This window comes from Hippoglossus hippoglossus, chromosome 6 (genome assembly GCF_009819705.1).
Source record: "Hippoglossus hippoglossus isolate fHipHip1 chromosome 6, fHipHip1.pri, whole genome shotgun sequence".
In the NCBI taxonomy this organism is placed as follows: domain Eukaryota; kingdom Metazoa; phylum Chordata; class Actinopteri; order Pleuronectiformes; family Pleuronectidae; genus Hippoglossus; species Hippoglossus hippoglossus.
In genome coordinates, this window is record NC_047156.1 from 3,196,345 (window position 1) to 3,221,896 (window position 25,552).

The window sequence follows — 25,552 nt, forward strand, 5'->3', positions numbered from 1 at the left end:
ATTGTTACTTTTTGTACCAAAGAAAAACTTTTTTACAAAAGAGCTCCGGCATTTCTCCACTTCTCAGTGAAGCTGCAGCGTGTTGCTTCATCTTTAGTTAAACGTGCTTTTGAAATGTTTGTGCCAAGTTTATAAAAATCATGTTTGTTTGTTGGACAGATTTTTTTTTTTTATTGTTGTGTGTGTTTTACAACTTTATCTGAAGTTTGAGGGAAAAAAACATTTGAATAATAAAAAGATGCCAGTTTCTGCCTTTCATCACATCGTCCATGTTGTTTATTTATTCACTTTAAGGACATTTTCGTCCATTTTAAGAATTAAAGTAAACATACAACTGTTTCTGCTGTGACACGTCAATATGTCGACTGTGAAAATGTGTGTGAACCATCTAGATCCCCATCCACTTTAGTTACAGATCTACTCTTGTATTATGTGTTGTCAGTGTCTGTCTGCATGTAAATCTGAATAATTCTTTATAATAGATAAGTTTAATAACTTTATTTAATTTTAAAGTTTGAATCTATCAACATTTAACTGCTGGAATTGATTGAAAAGTCTCATCTCAGTGACTCTGACCTGGAAGGTCCCATATGACTAATGTGCTAACTGGATTCCTGAGCAGGATTGTTGTGACTGTTTTTGGCTGATAAGAAATTGATTAATATGAACAGTCAACCAAATATTTGACATCTTACAATAATAATGATGGTGTCAGCCAGTTGGACAAAATAACAGTTAAATGTCACTTGGAATTTTTCAGATGTCCAAAAGAAAGATGATCTCAACAAGAACTGTTGGCAGCAAAAAAACTTTTTATTACTTTTGCAAAGGAGGATATGTTTTTGTTTTGTTTGTTGGCAGGATCACACAAAAATGTAAAGATTAAGACTTGATGGAAAGATGCTGTCTGAGGTGAGGAGGAGCCGGAGTCTTGGAAGAACCCACAACATTTTAGTGCAGATGCAGATAAAAGGGTAGATTCAAGTTTTTTCCCCCCCCACTTTTTTTAATATTGCATTTAAGATTTTCATTCATATTTCAGTGAATAATGCTCGAATCTTTATTTTTTGTAGAAATAAATAATTTCATTTATCAGACCTCTTCCTTTTATATTGCTCTTATAACAACTGTGTCTAATCGGCAGAGAGAATAACACAAGAAACTCTGAATTATTCTTTTTTTCCTGTCTTTTATTGTTTACAAAATACCAACATAAATACATAATAGTAGGCTGTGTGATATTGCTGTTTGTGGACGTGCGTGAAACGGAGGAGCAGGCTCCGCCCCTCCGTTACAAACACGCGGTGGCCTTCAAGAAAAAGTCACCTTCACGAAACTGGAGACAGCGAAGACATGAAAATCACATTAAATAAAAAAAGAAACAAAACCGATAAAATACTGCGATATAAAAGCAGCTAAATCTTAGATTTCTTTAAAAAAAAAAAAAAAAAGATGGAGGACGAGGAGGAGAAGCACAACAGCACAGAAACCCACTGAAGGAAATAAACTATAGACCAACAGGATATTTAAAATGTTTTCTTTTAGAGTGCAGCCCTTAAAAACCCACTGGGCAGGTGGAAGGATCCGAACAACGATGTCAACCCTGCAGGTCAAAGGGACAGAAAGAAACAGTGGACGGTCAGACACGACGCTCGTCAACCTGCCCGGGTTCCAGGACCTTCCTCCTTTCAGAGATCACATCTTCGATTTACGTGAAGAAGACAATAACGTGATGCGAACCCCCTCCCCTCATCAGCATTTACAGAAACACCATCATCCTCCATTCACACATGCAATCAGACCATGCTCCTTGTAGTGGGTCCAAACTCAACTTGGTTACACTCGCAGCAGAACCCGTTTAATATCCAGAGTTATTATCATCATCTGTACACCAAGGCAATCCTTTTTTTTTTAATTTGCAAACTACAATCATCTGTTTCAAGAGTAAAGCAGCTTCCGAACAAACATTTTTGTTACCGTTAAGAACTCGCTTCTTCGGGCTACAAGGCAGGGAGGGATAAAAACACCGAAGCAGGACCATGGAGGGAATGTGACGAGACACACGTCGGGGAAGCTTCGACGAACGAGGGGTTCTCCCTGGCAAAATAAAAGCTCTCTAATCAAGACTACAGATCCAAACACTTTAACCTCGGACCGCGATAAAAGCTTCGTTAAAAACAACGTGAATCCAGAAACCTTTCTCTGCCGCCCGTCTCCCAACACCTTCAGCTTTGTTCATTGGCTAACGTATGTGTAGACAAGTGGCGGGGGCCTCTGTATTTTATGTAATATCACTACTTTAAAAAGTCAAACGTATGCCCCCCAGTGTACATTAACATAAATATGTGCACACACACACACACACACATAACCATAACACTGAAGATAACTGCCGTCAACAGGCAGCACACGACATGAGTCACCAGAGGAGACGACACAGAAGCAGAGACAGTAAAAGACTTGATCGGCCTGAGTCGAGGTCGGACTTGAGTGTTGCTTGACTTAAAGGAGACATATTCTGCTCGTGTTCAGGTTCTGAAGTTAGATTTGAAAAAGGTTTAAACGCTCTAATGTTTCACTTTCCTTAAAACTGGGCATCGCTGCAGCTCCTCTCTTCAGCCTCTGTCTCAAACACTTGGTTTTAGCTCTTTAAAGCCGGGTTCACACCACACTACATGACTTTGCTGTCTCGTATTCCGAGGGCGTGACAGACTAGTCGCTAGCCGTGTATTATGCAATGCCGGCCATTACAGTGACATCCACGATTCCCCCGGTGCATCGTCTGGACGTACTGACGAGATGTTTGAGGAGCTTCAGTGTGAGAGAAGCTTCCTTTACCACAGACTTCAGGCTTTTTAACTCTGCAGGACTTAACATTCACAAATAAACCTTTTGTTTGAAACTGAAACAGCATCACATGTCTCCTTTAATTCTCCTGCTCTGTTCAACCCTTGTGGCTCAAAACGCTGCCTGTTAAGATTTTAGTCATTTGTGTTTTAAATCTTACAGTCGAGACTATGAACGTGTAAGTAAGAGGCCAACGGGGGGGCGGGGCTAAAAACTACAATTGTCCAATCGCCGGCCAGGTGGAAGAAGAAGGGAGGCGTTTCACTGGGTGGTGCGACGGAGCCGAAGGGCTCCTGGGAGGCGTACACCATGTACAGGAAGCCATCTTGGTCCCGCTCCGCTCGTACACCTCGGCGATGGCGGCCGACACGGACACCATGCTGTTGGCCGTTCACCAGCAGGAAGAAAGCCTGGTTCGAGTTGAGCTGGAGGCGCCTCCTGGGTGGGGGAGGAAAGACATGACACAGGTGAGGAGAGGAGAACAGCGGGAAAGACAAGGAAGGAAAGAATATAACTTATTGGAAAGGGAAGGTGGTGAGAGAGGGAAGGAAAGGAATTGAGGAAAGATTAAAAAAAATACAGTTGACTTTGCAACAGAAGGTAAAGAACTGGAAGGAGAAGAGGAGAGAGGGGGGTGAAAGAAATATTAAGGGAAAGAGAGGAGGAGTGGAGAGAAGAGAAATTAGGAAAGGGAAAGAAAAGGAATTAAGGGAAAGGGAAAGAGGAGGAGAGGAAAGTAGATGACATCAATATATGAAAGGAAGAGAGAGAGAGGCAACAGAAAGGAAAGGTGGTGAGATGAGGAGGAGGAGACCAGTCGAGGTACGTTGAGTTTTACCTGATGATCTTGATGAGTTCGCTCATGTTGACGTGGTCCGGCACCAGGAACTTGGTCTTGTCCAGGATGGGAAGCTGCTTCTCTCCCTTGTACCTCTCGATGATCACCTGCAGGATCCACACCATCAATCAACCAATGCTTTCTGTTCTATTCCTTCTCAGAGCAGCTGAGACCCGGTGTGTGTGATCAATAGAGAGACGGAGCAGCACACATATCAGATGATGAGGTAAAAATAGACGAGACTTCTGCCTGACTGACGTGTCCTTGTGAATCTTAAAGTCACACAATGCAACTTGGATTTATCTCCAATATTCAGCAGGAGTTCGGTGGATTTGTTACAGCAGCAGCTCTTCTGGTTCAGGAAGCCGGGGATCATGGGTAATATCCGGCATTCAGTGAGAGGGAAAGATGTAATATAATATATATGTATGTAAAAATAATATATGTAAAATCAGTGGCAATGAATACCCAGACTTGGAAAACAACCATATTCAGAGGATAACTAATTTACATCCAATGAATTCTATAACAGATATTGATATTATATACATTTATCTCCCTGATTACTTCCATGTGTTGTGCCATTTGCTTCTTGTTTAATATGAACGCTGATGTGACGTAGTAAACTTAATTAATGACCTTTTAAATTGTCTCCCTGTTAAAACAACAATGATCGTGAAATAAAAAATAATAAAAGCCCATTTTGAAATTCCAGCAGTTGCCCTCAGGTCTGGATGAAAGCCGATACAGTAAAATGTTGACTGCTCACTCCGAGAGCTTTAATCCCCCCCCCCCCCCAGTTTCCTGTGAGGCTGTCTGCACGGAGTAACGTTACAGTGACGCAGGGCATCTGCCTCTGGTCTCAACACTTAACCATGACATGGCAGCTTCTACCCTCGAGAGAGCAAACAGGAAACACACACGGCGTTTCAGACGAGACGAGGCCTCGCCCGGGGGGGGGCAGATGGGAGGCAGCCGCTGTGATACTCGACCTGAGAACGACGAAACTCGAGGTGTGCGTTCTGTTTGTCGTTTGTTGTTGCTAGGAGCCGCAGGAGAGCGACAGACACACCCGCTTCTCAAAAGGAACAGACAGAAAAAGCTGCTGCTGACAAACTAAATTATTAAATAATAATAGAAAGCACTTGCATAAAAGTATTAGATGCTCCAAAAATATCTCCCATTGAAGGTACAACCAGGAAACACGTGGTAACATTTTCCGTCCTCTACATGTTTCTGTCTTCCTGCGTTATGCACATCACGCTGGTGCATTTCTGCTTTTTAAAGGCTCAGAGGTCGTTCTCCACATCGGGACAATAACATGTGTTCGTCTGACTGTCTGAGGGTTTCAACTCACAGGGATCTTGTTGGGGTGCTGCTCCCGGATCAGTCGGACATCTTCTACTCTCTGTTCTGCAGGGCACAGAGACAAAGACACGTTAATGGAGACGAAGGGTCACAGACAGACGGACAGACAGACAGAAACAGGACGTCAAGAGAATCAGCTGATGAAACACAAAAGGAGGTCAAAGTGGTCACAGATGCAAACTCATAAACAGAAACAAAAAAAAAAAATCAGTATTGGTCAGGCTATATTCAAAAGAATGTTCAAATGGACCCGGAGCAAACTGAAATCTGTGTTTCTCTACAGCAAAGAGTAGAATAACTTTCTCTGTGTGTGATTCGTAAACACATGAGAGCATCTAAAGGAGGAGCTGTCAGGAACAAAGCTAAGAAATACTTTTTACACTGGAACGAGCCTCCACCGGTTATCTCAGTAACACAGACTCCAGTGAAACAAACACATATCTGAAATACTTGTTTCTGTCCAATGCATGAAATATATATGAAACATCTTTTTTCCATTACATCATAGAAGCAGTAAAAGCAGCAGCTTGTGACCATAACAGTGTATTTTTTAACCCTTCTTGTTGCCATAACTGTAATGCTGATCCTCACAGGTGTGTGTGTGTGTGTATTTGCAGGTTTGAATCCCTCACAAATAAACAGACGTGGTTGAATACACACCTGCAGCTGCACGTCAGGAATAAAACCAACATTTACACACCGGCTCGTGAAGGAAGTTCACACAATGTCAACTAAGTATATCCACAAAACAGGAAACCTGCGTTTTTCTGTGTCTTTGTGTTTCTAAATCTCAGTGGAAAGTAGTTTCCTGTGTGAGGACTCTCAGGTCAGATTAATGAGATGTTGACTTGCTTCACCAGTGACCTCAGACAGAACAGGCTCCTCCCCCATGAGGCTTAGCCCCGTTCTAAGTAACCAGGAGAAAATAAACAGATAACACCTTCCTCTCGCTGCACTTTGCACCGACAACAACAACAACAACAACGTTGTCTCGTGGTCAAAATGGACAAAACGTGCATCTGTCGTGTTTTCATCTGCTTTTGTTTGTTTGATTTTCAGCTAGTGTACGACGACAAACAGGCTGAAAACCTGTAATGTGCAGCTGACACAAGATAATGTGGCCTCAGCTATAAGACAGGATTGAATTTAAGGGACTGTTGGGAAGTTTTCACTAAAACATTTGGTACAATTACTCAAACTAAAACCAAAGCAGTGAACTTGTCAGTCCCTGGCACCGAGTCCTGTGTGTTACCCTGTGTGACACAGCCTGTGTGCCCACTGTTAGAGCAGCTGATTCAATCATCTCATTACACGCTGCCTCCAGAGGACAAATGTTTGTCTTCCTGACGGCGCCATCTTCATGCTAAACGTGGGGAAATGTGGGACAGTGTTCCGTGATTACGTTACATTCAGGATGCGCTGACTGCAGAGGAACAGAGACGCTCAGTGCGTCCTCCCCGTCTCTCATGACCAGGCCCACAAACAGCCTTTGAGCCAAAGAGAAGGGAGAAGAAATGGGAAGCAGTGGATCTAAAACCATGTGGGTTTCCCCCCCCCCCCCTGGATGTTTCTATTCTGTCATCATACTGGAATAAGTAACAACCACCTGACTCAGCTGGAAGATTCTGTGTGATTTCCTGACTGATCCAATGACCTACGACACAATTATGTAACTTTAACAGTTTCACATCAGACGATTCACACATGAGACCGTGACTAACACTGTGAAACGTAGTTATTTAAAAAACACATTAAACCAGATAATCATGATTAAAGAGATGAAAGCCTTTCACAGATATATCAGTATTTATGTTTGCAGATGTACAAAACCTGTATTTTACAGAATAAACTATGCAGAAAAGATGTGCATAGTTTAAAAACAGCTTTTATCTTTATATTGCATATCAGAAAACAGCCTTGAAGTATTTCTCTCTTTATCTTATGTATTCTATATTCTGTGTGTATTTTAAGTTTTCCAGTCGCACTGCTACTTCCTTTGGCTGCTGTGTCAGTTTTTACTTTCCTCTCATCTTTACATTACCTCTATATATTTGGGTGTATTTGTGTTTTCTTTTTATTTGTAGTAATTTATACTAAAGTAGTAATTTATACTAAAGTAGTTATTTATACCAAAGTAGTTATTTATATTAAGTTGATACCAAAATGTTGATAAATTCTACGACACTTGTTTTTCCACAGAACCGAGGGAACCAAAGTGACGTAGGTACCAGAGATGTGTTTTTCCAGGACTGATGAACGTTAAACAATAATCCTATGTGGTGGAAATCTGTATCAATAAAACATAAATACACCTGAACATCTGTCTTCTGTGTATTTTACTCCAAAGTAGAATTGTTGGTAAACTTCTGTAGAAATTAGCTTTTCACAGACAAACAGGGACCAACATTTATTTCAGCTAATACGTGTTATTATATCGCAGAATAAACAATTGTTTGTCTGTATATATTTAACTTTTCCTTTTTGTTTGATGTGAGTTTTTCATCATGACATTAAACGTGATGAAGATACTTTTCAAACTTTGTGTTTTTCTGTGTAATACCTGAGTTCACTCCCATAAAAAAAAAGTTTTTAAAAACACACAGACAAACTCAGGGTCAACTTTGTGTGACGCTCGTGACTCAGTGTTCCTCTGCTGCCAGGACCTCACGTGCACTGCTTTGGACCAATAACGTGACGAGGCGGAAGTGGGTGTTGTGTTAGTCATACTGGGAAGTGAGTTTCCAGGAGCTGGAGAAGGGAACATGTTCCCTCTTTGTTCGAGGTGCGACGACACAAAAACAAACCAAAGCCACCAACTTATCAGCGTGAAGAAAACCGGAGTATGATGTAAAATCCTGATCTTTTATTAATAAGAAGTTGAGATGTGTCCCTGAAGCACTTTGAAACAAAAGTGAAACTAAATCGAGCCCGAGGCCTGAAGACACTTTGAAAAGAACCACGAGGAAACAAAGGCTTGAAGTCACCACCTGCACTTTAACTTCCCATCCCAGTGGGTGTCCCCCTTTCTCTAAAGTCCTCCACCAGTTGTCCCATCCCCCAATCCTGCAGCTCCTCTCCTCTCTGCCCTCCTGCGTTTCAACACCACTTTGTTTTTCTGATTCAAATAAACACTCACTCACCCAGAGAGAGAGGGGGGGGGGGGGGGGGGGGGGGGGGGGGGGGGGGGGGGGGGGGGGGGGGGGGGGGGGGGGGGGGGGGGGGGGGGGGGGGGGGGGGGGGGGGGAGAGAGAGAGGCCTGCAGCAAATACACAGATCAACACAAATCCTTTTTCCTGTTCTATCAGCAAACGGGACACGTACTGGGATGAAACCAGTCGCCCTGCTGCTCAGTGAAACCACAGATCCACGTCCTGGTTAGATAACTGTGTGTGAAGCTGATCAGTAGCATTGGAGGCTAATCTCTGCTCCGGGGATGACAACAGCTGACATGGAAGTGCTCACACGCACACAGACCACACTAAGACACACACTACAGACACACAACACACACGTACCGTACGTCCTTCTTTGTTGAAGGTTTTCTCTGAAGGCATCGCTGCGTCAAAGCCCGAGCAGGCGGCTCCACACTGTTCACACGGTAAAAAGATATATAACTATATATATATATATCTATATCTATATCTATAAAAGACGGAGAGCGAGTGACTGCAGGGGCCTGTTGTCTGCAGACGGACTGACGGTCTGTGGAGCCACAGACAAACTGCAGCAGGATCTGTTGGTGTCGACGCTTCTTCTTCCGTCTGTGTTTTTATCCCCAGCGAGCTCGAGCCAGCAAAACAAACCTGTCAGCTGACCTGTGACGTCACCGGCCTCCTCTCTGCACCCCCCCCCCCCTCCTCTCTAATAATAATACAAACAATAATCATGAGAATCATTATAACAATAACAACATTAACAACAATAATACAGATAATAATAATAATAATAGTACTTGCATACAATAACAAAAATCCATAATCATAAACATGACAGTAATTATAACAATAATAATAATAATAGAACAACTATTATCATAATCATGATCATTACAATAATAATAAAAACAATCATAATAATAATTACAGTAATATTTTTTCTACAGTAAATTGAGTGATTTAAATACTGATTTGAGTTCTAGGACAACCGGTGAATAATTATAAATTATAATTGTTTTAATTTGTGTTATTGTTATTATTGTTTTTCTTCTTTGTAAGAATATGTACATGTATATACATAGAGCAAATCTGTTCAGTATGTCACTGCTCTATATGTACTCTAACTATGTGCTGTCAACATTATACTCCTCTCATAATAATAATACTAATTCTTATTCTATCTGAATAAATCCCCCCACTTACTGGTGTGACTTTGTGTTAATCACCTGGAGGACAAACACAAAGAGGTCAGATCCAAACAGCCGGGGAAACAGAAACAACACCTCGTACTCAATGTTTGATTCAATCCATCGGAATCAGCAGCTTGAACCGTCATCATTTGTAAGTTGGTTTGTTTTGGGATTTTGAAAAAGCCTTTAAACAGCATAAATTGAGACTCGGTTGTCTTATGGTTTCAACATAATTTCAATTAGATCTATTACAAAGATCAAAATGTGGAAATCGACATGTTTCAATATTAAAGTAGGATAAAATATCCCATAAAATACTTTATAGATCTGCTCAGAGGAAAGTGTCTTAAACTAAATCCTTGAATTCCTGACAGGACTCATGAACTAATAATTACGTTGATTTAAGTAAAATACACAGTTTAACACTCAAAAGCTTAAATTAACTTGTCAATTAAATGGAATTAAATTAAAGTTATTTGTATTTTCCTCTGTTAACCCTTTGATACACAACATGGGTCAAAAGTGACCCGGCTCAGTTTTTATTTTCTATATCTTTGCAGTGAATGAATTTCATCATTCAGTATTTCAGGTATTCCCTGCCCTTCATTTCACACAGCTGCTTTTTCACATCTGATGCATGTAAGTCTTATTTTACAATCCATTACTAGTGAGAAAGAGAAATATGTACAATACTAACTAGCTGTTCGCTTGCTAGCTTCTCTTCTGGCTAACTAACCAAAACTGGAAATATAACAGTATGTACTTAATAGACTGATTGATATGCATTTGAGAATATAGTTTGGCTGGTCACAGTCATTTCAGACTTACGGCTGACACGGTGATAAAGATGCTGGATGATGAAGATGAGGAGGAAGATGAGGAGGCAATTCTTGGTCTTGATTCTGAGTCTGAAATCTCTGATGCAGACGACCTAGACTTTGTTCTTCAGGATCAAGCTGGAGTTGTTAGTGAGTCTTGGAATCCATCTCTCCTAAACACAGAAGGCTCCTTCGATGATATAGATTCTGTGACGTAGAAGATGAGTCTTCTACGTCACAGAAGATAAGTCTTCATCAAAGGGGCCTTCTCCTAAATCAATCAAATTTTATTTGTATAGCCCATATTCACAAATCACAGTTTGTCTCAAACAAGGTGTGACATCCTCTGTTCTTAACCCTCAACAAGAGTCAGGAGAAACTACTACAAAAAAACTTTTAACAAGGGAAAAAGAACGTAGAAACCTCAGAGAGAGTATTTACAGCCCTGATTAGAAGAAACAGTTTGTAGCATAATGGAAGGTCAATGAATTAAGGAATTATTGTCAGTAATGGTAAAGTATCTGAGCAGACATATTGTATATCAAGCAGTCTCGTTCAATCCATCGTCATGATCCACCGCCGCCATCAGGATCCACCATCAGCTGGCAACACGATACAGGATCCACCATTTGGACCCTTGTTGTGCATTAGAAGGGGTTTTACATAGCTCGTGTGTCAAAGGGTTAAATGTCTGAAATATTAGTATAAGCAGAAATGTATCGTTGTAAGAAACTTGAGGTGAGTTTGACTGTTTATCTGCTGCTGGTAGTTTAATTAATGGTAATTCAATTCAATCAGTGAACATCTGTAAAATAAGTACAATGTAGGACTCCATGCTGCGGAAGAAAACTGAGTTGAAGTAGCAGAAAATGATTAGTCAAAAGTGAAAGTAGCTTTAAAAGTGTAATTTCCGTCAGCACTCGGATATATATCTATAAATATATATCCTTATATATAATATATCTATAAGAAATATTCCATTTCTGCTTATTGGCCTGAGTGAGCCAAGAAGAAGGTACAGTTCCTGATTTTGTCCAGCAGGTGGGGAACTCTGCTCACCTGTTGCTGCTCAGCCCTTGAGTCAGAGAGCCTGTGGGAGTCTGTGGGGACGAAGGGGCCAAAGCCTGGACGCTCTCTTCACTCCACCATGCAAGTGGGAAAAATGCATTTGTTTCATTTATTTACCCCAGTTTGTCTGTGATGCACGACAGACGCACACAAAGGTCACGTCTGTGTTTGCTTTCCGAATGAAGATGAGTGACACAACCACGTTGCACGAACACACAACATGCAAGAGGCCTGTGTGTACAACAGATATGAAACCAGTTAGAAATTATCTCTCTCTCTCTCTCTCTCTCACACACACACACACACACACACACACACACACACACACACACAGTATCATCTGTGTATTTGTCTCAGTATGGTGCAGGTTTCTTTCTTACTTTAAAACAGCTGTATAGTTGCTGATAAAACATGAAGCGGAGTGTGTGTGTGTGTCTGTGTGTGTGTGTGTGTGTGTGTGTGTGTGTGTGTGTGTGTGTGTGTGTGTGTCTGAGCACACACCTATGAGCTGGGGGACTCCTCTGCCCTTGACTCAAATATTTGCTGTCAATATTTAGAGGCTCTCTCCCGTCCCTGCGCTCATTAGGTGGTGGCGTTGTGATTTCATGTCTCGCACCAGGAGGCTCCACGAGAGCAGAGCTGGTGTCAGTCAGCTGTGCAGATGTGTGAGGGGCTAATCCATGTGATATGAAATGTTGACACTGTCATAGTGCTATATGTTACAGGGGGGGGGGGTTCAACAGCAGTGTGGTCGATAACAATAACAGGTGCTGGATATGAAGGGGCAAAGGTGGAGACTATAGGTTGTGTGTGTGTGTGGGTGTGGGTTTGTTCAGCTTGTGTGAAATATGTTTCTTCTGTGCATCAACGTTTATAAGAACAGAAATTATTATTACAGATCGACTTGGTCACATTGATTAGCTGCTGTTCACATTAATTACAGAAATACTTGATGATTTCTTTTGTCGATGGAGTTAATATCAATTCCTTCACATATCGGCTCATGAGAAAGAGTCTGTGGATTATCTGGGATGAACAGACGTGTTTCTTGAAAGATTACGTGACGAGTTTCATTTTTCAGGAGCGTGAGGAGCACGAACAATATTCCATTTACCTCAGGTTCCATAAAATGAAATTTATCTGTTTTATTTTTCTGTTTTTCTTCATCTTCACCTTGAGTGAATCGAGCCCAAAGACGAGACGTGTCTTTTTCAACCCAACGGCTAATACATTAGAAAAGAAACACATAAATTAAAAAATACTAGTGTATCAGCAGGTTTGTTTTTTTAAAGTAATATCCATAACTTTATAGTACAATATTTTTTAAAACTTGTTTTTACTTTAAGCTCACAATTCCAAACATTTATCTGGATTTGTTTTACTGCTGGATCCATTACATTTAGATTAATATTTACACCATATACACTTCATTTTAGTGAACTATTTCAGCATATAGTTGAAACTAGTTTTAGAATTTTGATTTTGTGACCCAGTAAATACATCCATGTGTTTGTTTGAATAATTTATTAAACTTTTGCTATGAACCAACGATCAGTTCTCATGTCAGATGTCCCACTGGACACGTCTGTGAACCGCTTCATGTTTTAAATTCAACAACAGTGAAATAAACTAATTGCAGAGCCACGTGTGTGTCTGTGTGTGTCTGTGTGTGTCTGTTTCAGTGTGAGCCCAGCCTCATGTGTCTCTCCACCAACAGCAGAGCAAAGGCCAGAACCTCGGTGAGACCCACAGTTTGTGGATTCTCTCAGGTGATGCTCGCCTGAATGATTAAATGTGTCTGTGTGTTTGCCGGCTGCTCCGAGCGGCTGCAACAGAAAACACTTAGGATTGTGGCCTTTTCTAGATTACATTGGTTGCGCTGTTGCCAAGACAACAGCAATTAGAAAAGACTAGGTTACCAAGCAGAGAGTGGTTATGTTTCCGTAGCAACCAAGGTCAGGGAGAAGGCTCTAGGTTTACGTGAATCTTAGGCATAAGACAGATGCAGCATATTTGTTATTGTACCATAAGTGCTGTCATCAGGTTCGTGTTGAATCTGCTTTCTGTGTTTTCACCGAGGACTCGAACGGTGGCTTGGATTCCACAGCGTCCTGCATCCTCATTCGCTTTGAAACATCGAATCCAATGAGGAGAAACACACGTTCTGTGCAGAGGGATGAAAATGTGTCTGTTCTGGCAGCAGAGACGGTGAAAACTGTGACACGAGAGAAACAGAAGCGTGGACATATGAGAGGAGGAGCAGTGACGTACACAAACCTGTGCATTTTATATATATATATATAAAATGCACAGAAGAGGAGCACAGACGATGTGTGGTCCTGTATGCAGGGTTGTGTGCCTGCTGTGTGCGCTTCCTGTAATTAGTTGATTATCACAGCATGTTGTCACACACCAGCTTACACAAACACACCATAATGACAATGACATACCATGGCCTCCTTAAGCTTCCATCTACCAGATAGTATTCACTGTGCTCATGCAAAAAAAAAAAAAAAAAAACAAGCGGCTACAAAATGCAGATCGATCCCCACACCTCCACCTCCCTCTGTCCCGCTTCATCAACCGCCTTCTCTCACCGATTGTCCAATTCTTTCATCTCTCCATCATCATTTCATTCCTATATACCGTCTTCCCTCTAAACCCCATGTCTCTCTCACACACACACACACACACACACACACACACACACACACACACACACACACACACACACACACACACACACACACACACCACACACACACACAACACACACACACACCACAACACACACACACACACACACACACACACACACACACACACACACCAGGTCCACTGTGGTGTGTAACCAGAGGCTTGGAGAACACTTAATCCCTCAGCACCTGCTGTCCATACCGCCCTGACCTCCCTGCAGCTGCCTGGTGTGTGCTCGTCCCCTTTAAGTCTGTTTATTATACATGCAAACATGGTTCTTTATTAGCAAACCTCGCGTTCATATGGTCAGGATTGGAGGGGGGGGGGGGGGGGTTGTTGGTCAATTTGGATACTTGTAGATTTGTTTATATGTGCTTACGTGTTTTTATTAACACATTTGAGCCAAACAGATGTTCGGCTGTCCGTACAGCAGATGGACTTGATATAAAATCGCACCGTTATGATCGTAGCAGGAGAACAGACTGCAGGGATCAGGCCTCTAAATGAAATAAGACCCTTACACTGCGTCTTGTCTGCTCTCAAACTCAAATCATTGTCCAATGTCCAATGTCTGGACAGCTGGTTAAGACATATATAGGCGATACGCAAGGTATGATGGGAAAATTCCTGAACCTGCTGTATAACATAACACAATTCTTTCCCGCTCACAGGTGCATAAAGAAATTCTCCCATCCTTGGTAACGTGAGTGTGTGAACAGTGTTTGAGTAAATGTTTTAAGACAAAATACAGACTAATCAATATTTAGAGGTGGGAAGCAGAAATAATACTAATTCTCCTTCAGGCTGCTTCGACCTGCTCAGCACTGGAGAGCTGGGATTCAAGGAGTCAGCAGAAAGAAACCGGGTGTGCAGAATTTAGACAATTTTATTGGCATAAAATATATACAAACAATAAAAGGTAAAAAAAATGTTTTAAAACAATATAAAATCACCTCTTTCCACATCAAAGTGAGAAAAAAAAGCAAGTTCATTGTACAGCTGGTCTTGGACCAACTGGAAAAGCAATTCTGATATGAATGCACAGCTTTCAAAAAAAAAAAAAAAAAAAAAAAAAAACACCTTTGGTTTCTCCTCAGTCGTTCGGCTACCTACGGCTCCCTCCTCCGTCGCACATCAATCACTCGCTCCACATTTCCATTTACACTTATTCCAGCTTCTCCTCCCCACAGGTCCCTCTTTGTTCTGTGGAGGAAGTAGGAGAAGGAAAAGGCAGAATTGCCACCTGCTTGCAGATGGGGAGGAGGGGCGGAGGTGGAGTGACCACTGGGTGATGGAAGGGGAAAGAAGAGAGGAAGCGGCGGTTTCTAATAGGAGAGTGACTGCTGAGTTCTCTGGAGGAGGAGGAGGAGGAGGAGGAGGAGGAGAGGGCGACTCGCAGAACAAACCGCTTTGTGCCTCCTGATGGTGGAAGTGTTTGCTGTATTGTCACCAGTAGATGCTAACAGAAGCCCAACAGTCCTCCCATTTGTTTCCCAGTACGACTCCACTGGGTCTTCGTCTCTGTCTGTCTATCACACACACACACACACACACACCAGCTCCTCACGCACACACATGCCTCATGTGGAAGTTCACCACATACTCTGCGTTGGTGCGCTGGACAGAGATGGCAAACGGTTCGAAGGGGTGGAAGGTGAAGGCCACCAGGCGCCGTACGGCGTGATTTACCGGCCGCCCCAGCAGCCCCGCCTGGATCTTAAACTTCAGCAGGCCGGAGTCCCGAGCGTAGAACCTGGTGGAGGAGAGAGGAGCAGACGGAGCGATCACATTAAAGTCTGGTGGTTTTCTGTTGGCAGTGACAGACGTCCATGTTGCTGTTCTCTTATTTTGTCTGTTTATGTCTGAAACGGAGGCAGCAACCGATTATAATTTCCACTACTGCTCAATCTGTCGTTAACTTTCAGTAAATCTTTCATCCTGCAGCTTTTACCACACGTTTGAGAGTAGATAATAAAAGATATTATCAAAATAAAAGAAATTAACAGAAATAAATAGTCAACAATATTGAAAACTCATTAAATTGGCTAAAAACCTGATGACGATTTCCTGCTCTCGTGTCATTTTGTATTGTCAACAGCACCGCTCATTGACTTTGATATCGTCTGCTGTGATTAAGCTGCTCATTCCCCCTGATGAGGTCCGTACCTGATGGGGTGGTCTCCGCAGGTCTTGGGCCTCTCCATCACCGACACCCACTTGTCGTCGTAGCTGAAGAGGGAGAGGTCGAGGTAAGGGCTGCTGCTGTAGGACTGCGCGCTGATGGGCAGCTGACCCAGCAGCCGCCGCACCGCCTCGGTGTGGCCTCCGTATTTGGCGTTCACTATGGTGTCCTTAAATCTGAGGCAGGGACAGACGGCGGGACGTCAGCCAAACAGAATGAAACGGCAGCAGGGACATTCATTAGAGAATGATCAGCTCCATTAGACATGTGGCCTTCGTGTAAAGATCCTCCACTTCACTCAGAAGTGTTTCTCAGATACTAGACCCTGTTCAGACCTGGTTCTAATGACAAGAGGACGGCTCTAAACTCGGATTGGATCTCGCAGGACGGATGTTAACACCAGTTCTGAACAGTAAGTTAAAAACCTCCATTTCATGAGACATCTATAAATATCTAATAAAAATACAGATTTACTCATAGCAACCTCAATAGACTGAATAGTCTCCCTCTCCTCCTCTGCTCTCCCTTCACTCTTCAGTCCTTTAAATTCTATATCCAGATTTAGGAAATGTCCTCTCATCTAGTTTTGTGCTTGGACATTCAGTTTTATACTTGAGCCTCTTTCTCTCTGTGAACTGGGCTCAACTCTTGTAAATGACAAAAATCTGGTTTCTTCAAAGTAGCTGCCAGCTTTCAGTTTCTCCTCTCCTCATTCAAACTCTCCTTTACCGTCTCCTCCTCCTCCTCCTCCTCCCCACCCCTCCGCTCCCTGCTCCTCACCTCCCACTGAGGATTGTGTCGTCTGTGCTGGCGAGTCGAGCCACCAGATTCAATCACAGCTCCTGCAGCCGCACTGACTGTCTTAATGCCTCGCTTCTATATCCAGATTAAGTCCTGAAACTGCTTCCTCCCCCTCGAGGCGATCGCTGCTGATCTGCTTCCTTCTATCCACCATCTTCAAATCCTTCCTGACATTTGGCTGCACAACATCAGGTGGAGGTTGTTTTTTTCTTCCTTTCACTCAGATACAAGCGCCTGGCTTTGCTTTGCCAGCACAAGTACGGTCAAGCTGGAGTGAAGGTAGTTTGGTCAGGAGAACATTATTACCTCCTTTACTACCTGTCTGTTTGCTAGTTAGAAGGATTATGCAAAAGCTACTGGACAGATAGGGCGGTCGATATTCAGGAGTGTTTGCTATTTCGTACAAATCCAAATAAATGGGATCTAGTGGATTTAAAAGTGGTTTCATAGGGTTTAGGCATTTTCCACCACTGAATGAAAACAAATAGAGCTTGAAACCTGTAACTAGCATCAATGTGTAGGTGAGAGACGCCATGTGGCAAATTCTGCTCATCGACAGTACAGAGGGAGTTTCTTCTCCTGTCGGTACCTTCTCTGGACCTGCCGGGCGTAGTTGTTGGATGAGGCGGAGCAGGGGAACTGGACGGCCTGGCTGTGCAGCGTAGCGTTTCTGAAGAGGTCGCAGAAGTTCTCAAACAGCTCCAACAGCTGGTCGGAGGTGTTCTCAAAGACGGCCAGCACCTCTGTGGACACCATGTTGTACACGACAAAGAACGACGGCTGAGAGAGAAGTGGGGAAGGGGGGTGGGGGGGTTGGAGGAAGAAACAAAGTCTTAACATTTTGTCGTATTTTCTTCTTGCAGGTGTATTTATTTTCTCCAATCACAACACAATCCTCCCCGGTCTTAACAATAAAATAACAAGAACAGTTTATTCTCTTACAACCAGGTATTTCAGTCTTTTGCGTCTTTTTCATATAATGTTTAATTTGACAGAATTATATGGTTTTTATTCTTCATTGACGAAAATGGAAATAGCTAATCAGCGAGGATGTCAGAGAGCACAGGTTTCATGTTGATAACGTGAACATTAATTAGATCTACTTGGTGTCACCAAGACACAGGACTGAGGAGAATCTGTAGGAGACTCGTGTCCTTGGAGACCTGAAGGAGGAATTCCCTTTTGTACAGCGTGAACAACAAAAGACACGAGAGGAGGCAGGGGAGAGCGACAAAGAGAGCAGGGGGAGGAATGTGTGTGTGTGTGTGCGTGTGTGTGTGTGTGTGTGTGTGTGTGTGTGTGTGTGCGCCTACCTGCGAGGGGTCGGTGACTCTGAGTGTGACCACGTCTTCACTGGTGTATTTAATGAAGAGGTGATGCTCATCCAGCAGCTGCATCTTCCACATCCTCAACCGCCTCAGCTGATCAAAAAACTGGAAGAACCTGACGACACCGCGGAACAAATGAGTAAAAAAAACCAGAAGCCGCACGAGATCAATACGTGAATATCCGACATCTGCACGACAGGGACGTGGACTGAAAAGCTTCGGTAATCAACAACTACTTTAAATCAAAGAACAACACATTTCATAGATCGCACAACATATTAGAGCTGAATTCATTTGCCAATTAACAGAAACATTTTCAGATGTGATCATTAATTAAATGTTGTTTTTTGAGCCAAAAGAGCAAAAAGTCTTGGCTGCAGTTTGTCAGATTTGGTGATTTTTATATGGCAGTAAAATGAACATTAAGGAAATAATCCTTAGTTCCAGACCTAAGAAATTCTTACTAACACCTAAATGTCTTTTATGAGACTAGAAAGGTTCTCAGCTAAAACCTCCAAGTCCCAACAATCCCTTCATGAAACCACATTGGAATTCACTAGATCCAGATTGTTATTTGGATCTGCACCATATTGCACACATCTTAAATATCAGTCTCCTAAATACGTCTGATGTTTTCACCAAGATCCTGGAATTATTCTCTGAGAAATTAACAAAAATGTTGAATCTCACAATGTTTACAAAAGTAAGAAATTGTGTAGATCACACAACTAATTAAAGCTTTTGTGATCATTGATTTGAAATTGAAATTTGTATTTTTCAAGCCAAAGGAGCAGGATTTATATGGTAGTAAACTTAACATAAAATAATCCTTAGAAAGAAAGGAAATAAGAAACATTATACTAAATTGCATTTACAGGATAAAATCATATGAAAAAACGAATTCAATGAATAATATGCTTGAAAGAATTCCTCATTTAGTGAAAGAACATCCGGCGAATGACATTTGAAAGCGTCCAGCTCGTCTCCGGCTCATAAACTCAGACTGAGAGGGACTTTGTTTATAGAGCTGTACAGCTGCCTTGTGGACGCAGCGTGGAGAGATCCTAATGAGTCCCCCTGCTTTTAACAAGGTCGGAATTATTGACTGACTTAATAAAGTGATCTGCAGTAAAACTTCTCTTCACATTTACAACACTGCTGCAGCGGTGCCTGCTCCTGCAGACAGACACGGTCCAGATCAATGTAGCAGAGAATGAGATGAATCGTGAGGACTCACTGATACAAGCTGCTGTGATTTCTAAAAGGTGTTTGTACACCTGCACGTTTAAGTCTGATTTGAGTTAAATATGCCTCTGATTTGTTTCCCCCTCGCTGGGATTGGTTTGAGCAGGTGTGAACACGGTAATCGCACACTGGTGCTGAACTAAAATAACCATAACAAGAGCGTTGAGAGGTTTACCAGGTGTCCTTTACAAGGCACCGCACACAAACCGTAGCATCTTACACAGCATTAGCAGCTAACTGCAGAATGAACCATGGTCTCATTTGGACTAAGGGACCTTCTTCTTGTGTTTACTTCCTGGCTCCCACTCCAGAAACATCTGACCCATAAACAGGGAACGTTCTCACATGATTTGCAGTGATGCATTTTGGCTCAATAGGTTTTTTCTCTGTGTCAAAAGAAATCGAACCAAAGAAGGAGAAACTTTAAAAAAGTCAATTGTTTGTGGTGGTGTGAAGCTGGGAATCGAACTCTGGTGCAGACTAAACACGGACTAAATCAAGACCCACAATCCAGCTGCAAGAGGACTAATAGAAAATGAATGGGTTCAACAGCAGATGACAAAGTAAGTGACAAGAGGACATTAATCGTACCTCCTCTTGGCGGTGGCGCTGCCATCCTGCTCGGCCCTCCTCCACAGGTAGACCAGCAGCCTGTGCTTCAGGGAGTTGATGGTTTTGTCGGTGTACAGGCGGGGGAAGCCCGGCTGGCTCTCCGCCTGAGCCTCAGTGTAAACAGCTGAAAGAGTCAGGAGGTCGTCCTCGTAACAGAAACGCCCGATGGTCCTCACGTCCAGGAACGTTCCCTCTGGAGTCACCTGGTTGAAAGAGAGACAGAGAAATAAACTTCATAACTGAGTTCAACTTGTTTTACTGTAGATTTACATTTTAAATCTACATGAAATCCCTTTCTGCTCACCTGGAACACGTGTATGGTCTGCTGTTGGACCGACAGCACAGCCAGGATGTTCCTGTAGAGGTAGAGCCCCTGGTTGTGGGACAGGATTATTTTGTCGCACTTGAAGGACCTGGTGTCACAGAGCCTGCCGGTGTGGAGGTCGATGATGTGGAGGGAGTAGTCCTCGAGAGGAGAGCGGGGATTCGGAGTCACAGATTCGTTGTTACGATAAACCTGGTGGGAGACAAAATACAGATGAAAGAGGCGAACTGAGCCAAACTATGGAGGTAAATTTGTAGTGTCCTTGTAAATTTGGGAAGTTTGAAGGTGTCATTACCTCAAAGAAATATGGTGGCGGCTCCTCTGGGACGTACACGGCTGAGCCGACGATAACAAACCGGCAGTCGTCCGTGAAGAGGCTGCATTCCCTGTTCAGGTGTTCTCCATTTGAGGCCACGTTAGTGACATGGAGGAGGGAGAAGAAGCGCTCGAAGAGACGGCCTCGGATGTTGAGGGAGCGCTGGTCATTGGCCGTTAGAAGAGTCTCTCCCTCTTGACCTCGCAGCAGGTCCTGAGCAGCCTGACAGCCTTGGTATTCATATATCTGGAAGAGGGAGTTGTTCCTTCATCTTTTTGTCTCGGGTATATTAGGTATTTAAACGGAACAAATCGGTTCCCGGTCTATTCAATGTGATATTTTAAGAGTCAAACTATTTTTATTGAAGGGAAATCTATGAGAAGAAAAAAGATAGAGATGTAACAGGGAGGTTTCTGTCCTCTTACCTCCAGAGACGTCTGATCAGAGGAGAAGGCAATGAAGCAGCGTCCATCTGGTGAAAACTTCCTGAGGAAGCAGGGCGGCTTCTCCACATTGACCACAGTGAAGTTGGGGAAGAGGTTTTGGTGGAAGCAGCGAACTCTGTACCACTGAGCTCCCGGTCGGCCCGAGCAGATCCTGCGCCTCTCGAGACGATGGACCACATTCTGATTCTGGATGCGTCTGGGTTTCAGGGTCTGAGTGTCGTCGTCCATCGCTGTGACCAAAGAATGACCTCAGACCTCAGTAGGTAGTCACACAGGCTGGGTGGGGTGGGGGGTGGGGGTGGGGGGGGGACCGGTGAAGCGACTACATCACAAGCTCAGCCCTGGTTCCTGGGTGTTCAGGAGAATTAAAACAGGTGAGGACTTTTCTGTGCTTGTTTGTTTGTTTATCAGAAGAATTACAAAAAGACAACCGAACAGATTTTCATTGAAACTCAGTGGAACGATGGGATATTGGCCAAGAAAAAACGTTTTGTGAGAATCCAGACAAAGGGGCGGACGCAGGATGTTTCTCAACAATATCTCAGGAAATAATTCATAGATCTTGTTGAAAAAAAATCTGGCTTATTTAGGGGACTGATATCTATAAGTGAGTGTAAATTGGTGCAGCTTGATTGAATTCAAAAGGGACTGCTGGGTCTGAGTGACCTTCTGGTCCAATCAATTACAGCTGAATGACGATTAATGAAGTGTGAATGCTAATCAATGTCCATTGTCCGAAGACAAGGAAGGAACAGAAAAAACAGACCTATATATATATATACACGTATATATATATATATATATATATACGTTTAATTAGTTATCGGAGGGAGATATTCTCTTTACAGTATGTGAACAGCTGTTATATGTTAGAGAGTAAAGAGAAAGTATTTAAAATACCAATGGCAGCGTTTTATCACAAATTCATCAATTGATTTTTCATTTAGTTTTATAGATAATAAGATTCTTGTCATCTGGTCAGACTCAACTACTTTAGAACTTTCTCCTCCTCCAAGTCTATAAAACACTAAAACATGTTATTATGTTTAAGTTATGTCATCGTTTTACTCATATTTTATCTTTTTACTAATTGTTGATTGTGTGTGTGTTTTGATTTAATGTTAATGTGCTTTTTCTGGACAATCATGTGTCCTTTATATTCTTTAACTAATTGTGTTGTGTCCAGGTTTTCATACATTACAGTGAATGACTGTGCAGGTTCTTTTGTATTGATTATCTTGAGGCAGGTTTTCTTTTCCGTCTGCATTTGTTTGTTCGTTTGCAGGATTACGCAAAAAACTACTCAACCGTTTTCCAGAAAAGTTTGTCGAGGGGCCACGACAGTAATTGTGATATGTTCTCTTCAGTCTAAATATCCAGGAGGCGTCTCACTTCGTCCTGAGTCCACGTCTGTCCCCTGCCAGTTGACATTTTTTTGTAAAAACCAATGAAATGACAGATATACTGGTTCGCTTCCTGTCATTGGTTCTTCGGTTGTTCACACCAGGAATGTGCCGCTCCAGAGGTCACCTGACATCGGCCCGACGCCACCTCGGTGGTTTGGTTCGCACCAGGGTTCGATTCTCTCTCTGCCATGTGGATATATGAATCCTTTATTCCAACTTTTAGTTATTTTTAAAAGAAATGGCACTTTTACTCAACAGCTCTTTATGGTGTTTTATTGTGTTCTTGTTTTAGAGGCTGTTTGGAAAACTGAATCTCGTTTTCTGTTCTATTAATTAACCAAATTGCCTTTTGGCTGAATGAAGTTGTCTTTGCCGAGGACGATCTGCCAAGTAAGAGTCACTATGACATCTGTAAGTGTGTATATATGATTAATGAGTAGTAAATCTAATGTAAAGGTCAATTAGTGATTAATTAAGAGGACTGTTTCCTTTCTTTGTGAACACAGCAGTGCTACGTGGATTTAACAGGAGACCAAGACACACGTTGCTTTTCTTTAACTTCTAAAGCAAACTGCTGCAGGACCGGAAAGACTCCACTGGTTGAACTGGAGTCCAGAATCAAACCTGTGACATGTGGCACCACCCGCACCGATACTCACTGTCCCACATCCTGCAGGCTCCAGTTCAGCAGCTGTTCACCTCCCGACTGACACAAGTCACTGGTTCCACTGGTTCCACTGGTTCCTCACTTCACGTCCCGCTTCGGGAAGAAACCATCAAGTTCCCACCGACACCAGTAAAACAGCGGGTCTGGGTTTGTTGTTGTGAGCTGGAGGAAACGAAGAAGAAGAAGAAGAGGAAGAAGAAGAAGAAGAAGAAGACAGCGGCCAGGAAGTGTTGCACAGAGGCTGTCGTTTCAAACAGCGCCGCTACAGCCTCCTCAGGTGAAAGGTGGTACTGCAGGGTGTAAGTATAGATGATCAAATGGACGTGAGACATGTGGAACGAGGACAATGTGTCCTTAAGCTGCAGCGAATCAAACACACTCATAGATACTAGTCCTCTAAATTTGACTGACATTTCCATCAAATTAATTATTTCCTTGGAAAATGTCACAAATAAATGTTTTAAATTAAAAATTCCTGGATTGGATTCAGACCTAAATTGAGTGTTTTCCTTTCTCTCCACATCCTTCCACCAGGTTTTGTAATATTCCATCCAACAGCTTTTGTGTAATCTCGGTGAAAATGGCATCAAATCAACGCAGGATTTTTACATCCAATGGTCACAGACAGATTTCATATAGTGTTAATTTTATTACACGAGCTTTGAGAGAAATGAATGAATCCATTTTTATTTCAGAATTTAATTTTGCAGCTGAAATCATTGACATAATACACGACAATGATTTGAGGGGAATGACATTAAATATAAAGTTTATCATAATACAATCATTATAAATTATTTTCGAACCTCTCAGTTACACACAGGTGCATCAGACGAAGCTCACACAGTATAAATGTATTTCTGAACATTTCTGTCCACCGTTCTCCTGGAAACAATTTTTTCCTGGGTAATTGCCGAGGACTGGACTTGGAGTCTGGTGTCCACACATGAGATGAAGGTCCTGTACTCCTGCTGATCTCAGTGAAGAGCCAATTTACTGATCAGTAGGTGGGTTTGCAGGTGAGGGGCGCAAGTGCTCCGGCAAACTTTCAACATGATTATAATTACTTCCACAAAATTGACAGGAGAGAAACAAAAGACCTTTGGCCACCACTTCACCTACAGTGTATATAGCTGTCTTGTTTGTTTAGCCTGGTTCATTGAATTGATTTGTTTATAGCAGTGTGCAGCATAAAGTGAACATGAGGTGAGCGGCGCTTTGCTCCGCATAATGACAGATGATTATGATTATCCTCTTTCGCATGAGACATGTTCTTATAGATTGACAATAGCATTATGAGAAGAAAAACAATAATGTTCGCAGCACATTTCAGTCTTGGAAGACTGCTAATGGCTCTTTGTGCAATTATCCCTGACCAGAGAGTCTCGTTTAAATGTTGTAATTTTCCATAAAAGCACATGTAGTGGGCATAAAAGGCCAGTTTGAAAAGAAGAAATGAATGGAGGGAAGGATGTGAAATTATCCAATTTAAAATCTAATGGCATTTTCCTTTTCAACTATGTCTGATTAAACCTGTGCCTCATGATGTCGACAAGTGTGTGTGTCCAAGTGTGTGTGTGTGTGTGTGTCTATCATTGTAACGTCTCTGTGCATGAGTGCATATGATTGAGCTGTGCCTGTATTCTTGTGCTTCCAAAGTGTGTGTGTGTGTGTGTGTCTGTCTGCATGTGTGTGTCTGCATGGGAGCATGTGTGTGTGTGCGTGTGTCTATCTTTATAACGTCTCTGCATGTGCAGGAGTGCAAATGGTTGAGCGGTGCCAGGATTCTCCCGCCTCCAAATTATAGTTTGACGTTGTGAAGACATTTTGGCTGGTCCTCACAAATTCAATGGGCTGTTTGAGGGTTAAGACTTGGTTTGAGGTTTAGGTTAAGGTTAAGGTTAAGGTTAAGGTTTAGGTTTAGGTTTAGGTTTAGGTTTAGATTTAGACATTTAGTTGTGATTGTTAAGGTTCTGGTAAGTGCAAATGTTTGAGCGGTGCCTGTTTTCTTGTGCATCAAAAATTGTGTTTGTGTGTCTGTGTGTGTGTATGTGTGTGTGTGTGCCACAACAATAACCCTCACAGTAATTCAGAACAGAAACTCTTCAGCCTCCTCTGGTCGTTCTTCCGTTATTTCCCCTCTAATAAAACGCTCAGCACACAGGACCCTCGCCTCAGCTTTTAGCATCAGCCCACGAAGTAGCTCGCAGATGGAGAGCGAGCATCTGAGTGTTTCCAGACAC

General features: G+C 42.5%; 2 protein-coding genes across 3 annotated transcripts in view; both read right to left on the reverse strand.

The window, feature by feature from the left end:
- det1 (DET1 partner of COP1 E3 ubiquitin ligase) overlaps positions 1-23,649 on the reverse strand; it is a 34,211-nt gene extending 10,562 nt beyond the window's left edge. Inside the window, exons 1-9 of one of the 2 annotated variants that reach the window (XM_034589347.1) lie at positions 23,302-23,649; positions 21,216-21,584; positions 20,770-21,036; positions 20,454-20,666; positions 20,129-20,352; positions 18,278-18,407; positions 17,554-17,744; positions 16,148-16,339; positions 15,518-15,734 (exon numbers count right to left, since the gene is read on the reverse strand). In XM_034589347.1, the coding sequence (XP_034445238.1) occupies positions 15,545-15,734; positions 16,148-16,339; positions 17,554-17,744; positions 18,278-18,407; positions 20,129-20,352; positions 20,454-20,666; positions 20,770-21,036; positions 21,216-21,464 (1,656 nt within the window). In that variant the 5' untranslated portion in view covers positions 21,465-21,584; positions 23,302-23,649 and the 3' untranslated portion in view covers positions 15,518-15,544. Of the gene's footprint in view, positions 1-14,848; positions 15,735-16,147; positions 16,340-17,553; positions 17,745-18,277; positions 18,408-20,128; positions 20,353-20,453; positions 20,667-20,769; positions 21,037-21,215; positions 21,585-23,301 lie in introns of those variants that run through there. The other variant, XM_034589345.1, reaches the window with a different exon arrangement.
- On the reverse strand, positions 1,170-8,607 carry map1lc3b (microtubule-associated protein 1 light chain 3 beta). The gene is given in 6 exon segments (XM_034588074.1): positions 1,170-3,187; positions 3,190-3,235; positions 3,237-3,285; positions 3,686-3,792; positions 5,043-5,098; positions 8,574-8,607. Coding segments are annotated over 6 exon segments (483 nt in total). The 3' UTR covers positions 1,170-2,996.
- Positions 23,650-25,552: the final 1,903 nt, after the last annotated feature.